Source organism: Gekko japonicus, unplaced genomic scaffold (assembly GCF_001447785.1).
Source record: "Gekko japonicus isolate JY-2015 unplaced genomic scaffold, Gekko_japonicus_V1.1 scaffold1592, whole genome shotgun sequence".
In the NCBI taxonomy this organism is placed as follows: Eukaryota; Metazoa; Chordata; class Lepidosauria; order Squamata; family Gekkonidae; genus Gekko; species Gekko japonicus.
In genome coordinates this window covers 57,076-65,763 of record NW_015175406.1, presented here as the reverse complement: position 1 = coordinate 65,763, position 8,688 = coordinate 57,076, and the positions used below count along the sequence as shown (strand labels likewise).

Here is an 8,688-nt window from a genome sequence, read left to right as displayed (position 1 = left end):
TATAGAGCCCACCTCCCAGTGGCCATCCTGGGGGGGGAGGCTGATCTCTGTGGCCTGGAGATGAGTTATCCCAGGAGATCTCCAGTGAATCCCTGGAGGTTGGCATCTTTACAGGCTAGGTCAAAAAGGTGCGTTTGCTGCTAATTCGCAGCTGGGTACAAAATACACCCAAATCTCGCACCCACAGCCCATGCTGGATAGGTGAGGAAATGCTAAAAGGAAAGGTCTTCCGTAAGGAGGGCTGCCAATAAGATGGAGAGAATAGAATGTTGTTTCTCCTTTGACAGAGGCCTAAAGTGTGGAAATGGACTCTTGAAGCTTTTCCTGGCATTGAGGTAAATAAGAACCATTCAAGCCTCTGTTAAAGGGATGGGACTTTGACTTCTCCTCCTCCTCCTCCTCCTCCTCCTGGTTGTTGGGAGCCCTCCAGTAAAGTATGGTGCCATGGTTAGAGCATTGAACTTGACTCTTTTTTTTTTTTTTAACCAGAACATTTTATTCGTATTCAACCATAAAGTATAACAACAAACAGCAAAAGTTACAGAAATCCACTTATCCTACCAATGCAATCAAATATACAATCAAAGAGAGGTTCCACGGAACTCTTGAGAGAATGGGGTTCAAATCCCCTGTTCTGCGTTGGAAGCTCTCTGGGGGACCCTGGGGAAGTCACCCTCACTGTCAACCTGACCCACCTCACAAGGTGTTGTGAGGATAAAATGAAGGGTCTCTGTGTGAATAAGATTGTAATAAGCGGCTTTGGGCCCCCACCAGGAGGGAAAGCAGGACATACATACATACAGTTTGGTGTAGTGGTTAAGTGCGCAGACTCTAGTCTGGGAGAACCGGGTTTGATTCCCCACTCCTCCACTTGAACCTGCTGATGTGACCTTGGGTCAGTCACAAGCTCTGGTACAGCTGTCCTTGGAAAAGAGCAGTTTGTGTCAGAGCTCTCTCAGCCCCACCCCCCTCACAGGGTGTCTCTTGTGGGGAGGGGAAGGGAAGGGAGTTTGTAAGCTGCTCTGAGACTCCAAGTGAAGGGCGGGGTATAAATCCAATCCCTTCTCTTCTTCTCTTCAGTAAAATCCAGATCAGGCTCTACAAAGAATCTCTGCCGGAATCATACTAAAGAGCCATCCAGTCCAGTGATCTGGTAGTTGTTTCTGCCTGATGCCCCTGAGAAGCCCATAGGAAGGCTATGTAAGGAACAACCCCGCCACCAAACAGTAATTTAGAGGTACACTGCCTCTGCCCATGGATGTTCCACTTAGTTATCATGGCTATTGCATGTGTGCCTTCTGACTTACTACGACCCCAGTGAGGGACTTCCAAGGCAAATGAGAAAGAGAAGTGGTTTTGCCATTGCCTTCTTCTGTGAAGTCTCCCTTGGTGGTCTCCCATGCAAGTGCCAACTGTCCTTAGCTTCTGAGATCTATTGTCAGGCTATACCATGCAGACTTTCTTCCCCATCATGGCTATTAGCTGTTGGTAATCAAATGTTTGCCCTGACCTAGACAGGCCAGACTAGCCTCATCTTGTTAGCTTCCAGAAGCTAAGCAGAGTCGGCCCTGGTCAGTGTTTGGATGGGAAACCACCGAGGAATGCCAGAGTCGCTACACATGGGCAAAACACCTCTGAATGTCTCTTGTTTTGAAAGCCCTATGGGTTCACCACAAGTTGGCTGTGACTTGACAGCAAAAATAAGTAAATAAATACATAAAAATCAAACATGTACAGGGTAGATCTGAGATTTTTAAAAAGTCATATTTCACGGGACAGAAAAGTACTTTTGTTAGGGCTGATTAGAAAAAGTCACTAAACATTAAAAAACTTGAATTCATTGTAACTTCTAGAGAAACAAAACAAGGAGGTGACTTGTGGCCCTCTAAAACATGTGCCCACACAAAGAAGCTAGGAATTGTAAGGTTGAAAGGCCTCGGAATGCAAACAATATCCAAGATAAACCCAAGGATTGGCAGAAGGATGTTGTTGGCTACAGAAAGTCCTGAACAGTCCGCACAATAGTACCCCTAGGGCTTAACAGAGACATTGGTTTCTTATCTTACTACATGTGCTAATGTTATTCAGGTCTCTCATCTGTAAACTCTTTTATTATGCTGTATGCTAATTTACTGCTATTCACTAATTGCCTTAATCCAATCTTAGCTATATTTACTGCTCAGTTACTTCTGCATTTTGACTCTAATTAGTCCTTCCTGGCAACACCCTCCCCACCCTCTACCTATATGTAATGGTTGGTGACATCTGTTTCAATGTATCTGAAAAAGTGTGCCTGCACATGAAAGCTTATAGCCAGAATAAAACTTTGTTGGTCTCAAAGGGGCCACTGGACTCAAACTTCTTCAGACCAACACAGCAACCCACCTGAATCAGCCAAAGGAAAGGCAGAGATGCGCTAAGCCATATGGCCCAGACCACAGAAGAAGTTTCCCTCTTAAGTTTCAAGAGAATGAGAGATGGGAACCAAAGATGAAGATTTTTATGCAGGTGACTATAAGGGCCCCAGGAGAAGCAGGTAGTATCAAAAGCTGTACCTCAGTTTCTGGAAATGCTGTTGCATTTTGGATGACACTTCCTTTGCCTGAACACTAGCCAGGAGGAATGGAAGAAAACCCAGTTCTGTTTCTTCCTTTAGGCTGCATTCAGACATGACACAGCAAACTAGAATTCACCCATCAGCATCTGGCACAAACCCAGCTTCTTAATTATATATTTTAATTTTATTTATTACATTTAAATAAATAAAATACTGGCTGTGCTTGTGTGCTTCTATCATTCATTTATTAAATTTAAATAAATAAGTCTTCTGAGGAGGGTTCGAAGCACTCGAACTTCTGGCTTCCAGCCATCGTGGGAGACTTGGGCACCGGAGCTGGTGGCGCCTCCGCCGGATCGGCTGCTGTGCTCTGCTCGCTTTCTTCCGAGTCCGAAGTGTGGATGTCCGCAGGGCTGCCTACCTGCTCTAACATCCCATCCTCGTCGCCAATTGTTAGATCGCGCTAACAAAGGACTCGTAGAGTGATTCAGCAAGTGATTCAGCTTTATTTAGAAGTAACGAACAAGCACTAACTCAGTAAGAAACCAGAACAGAAAACAGTGGGAGCTTATGCTCCTTTTAAACATAACCGGGCTAATGTAGCCACGCCTATTTACAAATAACAACCAATGAGATTGCTAGGATAAAGACCAATGGGAGTCTTTCCCTCCTAGGGAATGGTATCGTTCTGATTGGTCGCTGTTACGAAGCGACCAATAGGAAATTCGCTCAGAGGAGCCCTGGTCTGGCTCGAAGCTTAACATGGGAGTCCTATGAGGTGATTCATGTAATCATTTCAATACATTACAGTGCTGCTGGACTCTTCCTCTTTTCTACTGCTACCGTGAGTAGTATTATTTATTTTATCTTTTGAAAACATTAATTAACCACTTTTCTCCCTTGCAGAAGTCAAGACCGCTTACAATAACAAGAGAACGATGATAGAAAAACACAACCAAAAACAATATAAATGAAACCACCATGATAAAAAGTCCCTGTTTAAAAACTCCAGTGAGGACTGTCAATAAATAAAAAAGGAAATGAACCAAATGCATTCTTAAATAAAAGTGTATTCAACTACCTCCTGAAGATTGAGGAAAGAATGGAGCACAGCAGTACCACTGGAGACTTTGGTAACGCTACTGTCATCCATCAAGGATGGAAAAGTGTGCCCTACCAGTTTGGTGTAGTGATTAGGAGCGCGGACTCTAATCTGGGAGAACCGGGTTTGATTCCCCACTCCTCCACTTGCACCTGCTGATGTGACCTTGGGTCAGTCACAAGCTCTGGCACAGCTATCCTTGAAAAAGAGCAGTTTGTGTCAGAGTTCTCTCAGCCCCACCCACCTCACAGGGTGTCTGTTGTGGGGAGGGGAAGGGAAAGGAGTTTGTAAGCTGCTCTGAGACTCCAAGTGAAGGGCGAGGTATAAATCCAATCTCCTCCTCCTCCATCTCCATGTTAGCCAGGTATAGACTGAGCCGATCCACGCTTGGCTACGTGGGCATGCCTCTGTGGTGTCACAGAAATAAAACATAGAGGGCATAAGTCAAAGGTGAGAAATGCTGTGGAAGTGGCTTACATCATTCTCTTCTCCTCCAGTGTATCTTCACAACAACCCTATGAGGTAGGTTAGCCTGAGAGATTGATTGGCCCAAGGTCACCCAGTGAGTTTCCATGGCAGACAGGCGAACTGAACCAGATACTTCCAGATACTAGTCTGGCACTCTTAACCATCACACCACACTTCTCAAGAATAAGCCGAATTAAGTGGGGTGGTGGGGTTGGAGACCTCATTCTATCATGACAGCACAAAATATTACCCACTTGCAGATAATCTCTTTAAAAGTCTTTTTAAAAAGACCTCAGATCTCAGTTCAAATATGATGCAAAGCCATTCTTTTTTTTTTATTTAAAATCTGTGCTTAGTTTGTTAAAGCAGGATTTGGGGGCACAGGCATTCATGCGTATCGTGAGTGACCTTGACAAACGGCTGACTTCCATTGTGTTCGGCCTGAATTAAAGTAGGATGCATAGTGTGAAAGCACAGCTAACACTAACAATAGTTAATCCCTAACTAAGTATAGTTAATAAAGTGGCTCAATGTTCAGACAGTCAGAATGATAAATGTAAGTCAACGGTCATTGCAAATGATGTGCGATCCAAGCGTGGGTTTCTTCTCCCCCCCCCCATCTGTCCTCTGGCAGACCTTAATTTCAGAATTCATTTTCTCTGTGGTCCTTATATTTTTCTTTCACACACACACCCAATCACTAAGTCATTTTCTCTTTCTTTGGGTTCCATAGCATGCTTATCCTGTCTTTCTACTCTGTATTGTTCAAGGAGGGTTCTACTTAGGTCAGAGCAATGTACCCACCAGCAGCTAAAAATGTAGCTTTAAAAAATGATAAGAATAATATACAATGGAAGATCGTTTCAGAGGGTAGCAGCTAGATTCAAGCCCAGTAGCTTCTGATGATGAAGGGAACGTTGACATTTGAAAATTCATACTCCCAAAATATTAGAGTAGTACAAAACCTGTCATGCTCATTTAGATCGGACGCTGATCTCAGTAAGTATTCAGGCTCAAATATGCTGCTAAGTGACTGATGGACGCCTGGCATCCATCAGAAGCTTAGCAGCATATTTGAGCCTGAATACTTATTTATTTATTTTATTTATTTATTTAGACATTTTTACCCCGCCCTCCCCACGAGCGGGCTCAGGGCGGCTTGAGATCAGCGTCCGATCTAAATGTATTACCTTTCCTGATTTTTGTAAAGCACTTTATGAGTGTGAGAGCTTTTGTACTACTCTAATATTTCCTGAGAAAGATCCAATTTTGAAACGTCGTTATACAATCCGGAGACGATGTTGATGTATTTTGACACAAGGATTTTCTTATGATTTGAAGGAATTTATTCATTGTGTTGTAGTGCTTGTTGACAATAATATACAGAAAGTATTTTCTTTGCAAGTCTTGTTGACTGCCTGATTTGTGGGTCAGACTCTCATGACTGTTTTCTTTACATTTCTTCTTTGATCAGGTCGTGATTGTCCACATTTGTCTTGTGACCTTGGGTCAGTCACAAGTTTTTTCAGAGCTGTTCTTTCAGGAGCAGTTCTCGAAAGAGCTCTCTCAGCTCCACTTGCCTCACAGGGTGTCTGTTGTGGGGAAGGGATTGTAAGCTGCTCTGAGACTCCTCCAGGTAGTGAAGGGCAGGGTATAAATCCAATCTTTTCTTCTCCTCCTCTTCTTCTTCATTCATAATATGTTTGTTCTGGCAGGTGTTGGACAAGTGACTGAGGGGGAGAAGGAATTATCAGCTGGGAAGATGTGAACAAATTGATCTCACTGGTACCTCAGTGGGTGGAGCCAAAAGAATGACTTTCCAGGGACCTGAAATATTTCAAAAGTGTGGAAGTCAGCAAGGACAAGAAAATCATGTACAACTTGATTAAGTGAGGAGAAGTTCTCCTTTGGGCAACCAAAGTTTAACCGAAGTGTCCTTCTGTGAGACAGAAATTGAAGATAAGAACATAAGAACATAAGAGATGCCAATGTTGGATCAGGCCAAAGGCCCATCCAGTCCAACACTCTGTATCACACAGTGGCCAGATACTGACTGTGGAAAAATAATAATGAAGAGCTGTAACCTTAACAGTCCACCTCCTCGGAGAAGGAAAAAGAAAGTGTTTGTATGCCCAGAGTGTGGGAAAAGCTTTGATCGTTCCTCTCTGACCATCAGATGTTACATACAGGCATAAAGCCGCACCAGTGCTTAGAATGTGGGAAATGTTTTGAATATAAAGGGCTTCTTGTTAAGCATGGAAAATCGCATACAGGTGAGAGGCCATATAAATGCCTAGAGTGTGGGAAAGCCTTTCGTTCTGGTACCATCCTTTCAGATCATGAAAGAACATACAGGAGAGAAGCCGTACACTTGCATAGAATGTGGGGAAAGCTTTGCTAGGAGTAAGCCAGCTTGTAAGCCACCAGCGAATCCATTCAGGTGAGAAATTGTATCCATGCTCAGAGTGTGACAAAGGTTACAATTCTAGGGCCAGCCTTACTGTCCATGAGAGAAGTCATACAGGAGAAAAACCGTATGAATGCTCTGAATGTGGGAAACACTTCAGTCAGAAATCACACCTAAGTACCCACAAGAGAATCCAAACTGGAGAGAGGCCGTACACATGCCTGCAGTGTGGGAAGAACTTCCGCCAAAAAAACGATCTTCTTCTGCATGAGAGAACACATTCCAGAGAAAAACCCTACCATTGCCCAGAATGTGGGGAAAGCTTCAGCCAGAGCTCCCAGCTTTATGTACATGAAAGAATCCATACTGGAGAGAAACCATATAGATGTTTAGAGTGTGGGAAAAACTTTCGTTGGGAAGATAGCCTTAAAATACATATGAGTATCCATGCTGGAGATAGACCATACACATGTTCAGATTGTGGCAAAAGCTATACTAAGTCATCCCATCTTACTAGGCACAAGGAAACCCACATGGGAGAGAAGCCACATGAGTGCCCAGACTGTGGGAAAAGGTTCACCCAAAACAGCCATCTTTTTCTACACAGAAGAATCCATACAGGAGAGAAACCATTCAGACGCACAGAATGTGGGAAAAGCTTTCGTTGGAAAGGCAGTCTGAACAAGCACAAAAGAACTCATACAGGAGAGAAACCGTACAAATGCTCAGACTGTGGGAAATGCTTTAGTTTTAACTGTGCACTTAAAATACATAAAAGGATACATGAGAGACAGAAAGCACATACATGCTTGGACTGTGGGCGAAGCTACGATGAGGAGTCCCAGCTCCTTAGGCACAAGAGGAGGCACATGGCTGAGAAGCCATACAAGTGTCTGGATTGTGGGAAAACCTTTGATTTTAACTCTGCACTCTTAGTCCATCGAAGGATACATACAGGGGAGAAACCGTATCCGTGCTCAGTTGGTGGAAAATGTTACAGGCAGAGTTCAACCTGTAATGCACATATGAGAATCCATTCAGGAGTGGAACTGAAAGAGAACTCTGAGAAATTGTTTGGGGAATGTGCTGTGCCACACCCCTCAAAATAGGGCTCCGTTTCCATGGATGTATCATGACCCCTTTTGTAGTCCACACATGAAGAGAGAAGCCACAGCCATGGTTTGTTGTGCCCCAATCCCTTTCATCTATTAGAGAAAGCTGTTTTGTCCTTCTGTAGATGAGAGATGGTGAATGTGACAGAAATAACCTCCATTGGCCAGACGTGTGAGGTTTGATCACAGGGTAACTAGATTAGCTCCTCCTTTTCTAAGGCCCAAAACTGCTCCAGTTCTCTGTGAGACACTGGCCCCTTTCAGACACAACAGTTTTAGCAACCGGCTGCTAACGGATTTTATTTACCTTTTCATACAAAGCTGCTTATGTCCCATTGGCAGAGGGGCTGAGCCATTTTTGAGGTAAACTCAAAAATGTTTAAGGTAGACTCAAAAACATTTTCACCTCTTCTTTGTGCTCCTGAATCATTGTGGTGTACTGTTTAAAATGTCTGTTTATGACTAATTGGTCTGTGTGAGCATTAATAAATGGAAATGTTTAGAATGTCAGCAGTCCTTCTGAGAGTGCCGCTTTCCCCACACACACCTCTTTTCTCTGCGCAGTCTTAGTTTTTTAAAACATTCTAAGTTGAGCGCTATAGCACTAGACCAAAATAGCACTTCAGTGCTGCAGCGGGACCACTGAGATGTCTGCGGCTGTTGTTACATGGATACAGTAGGAGAAAAATAACTCATTGGCCAGTGGGTGCGCAGTACATCAGTGACTGGTATTACAGCACTTGCTAACCAACGGTATCTGACTGTAGCAAACGATGTTCAGCCATCCATGCAGCCGATGGTTGCCCAGACAGGGTTGGCTGGCCAGTGACCTGTTGCCAAGAGAATCTCAGGTATATCTCTTAGGAAGGTAAACCTTTTCTCTTTGTGGTTTGAAGGTTGTTGAGTGTTTCGTGTAGATATTCCTGTCAGTATGGCTAGTCTTGTCAGTATGGAGTCGGCTGCCCATCATGAGGTGTTTTCACGGGAACTGTTTTGCAGTGAGGCTTCAACCACAGTTGACTTGGAGGACCTCGGCCCAAAT

General features: G+C 43.8%; 1 protein-coding gene across 1 annotated transcript in view; it reads left to right on the top strand.

Moving 5' to 3' along the window:
* Positions 1-8,688, top strand: part of LOC107122602 (zinc finger protein 208-like) — a 74,658-nt gene that overhangs the window by 10,186 nt on the left and 55,784 nt on the right. Inside the window, exons 4-6 of the mRNA XM_015425715.1 lie at positions 6,331-6,448; positions 6,532-7,122; positions 7,207-7,331. Of these exons, the coding sequence (XP_015281201.1) occupies positions 6,331-6,448; positions 6,532-7,122; positions 7,207-7,331 (834 nt within the window). The remainder of the gene's footprint in view (positions 1-6,330; positions 6,449-6,531; positions 7,123-7,206; positions 7,332-8,688) is intronic.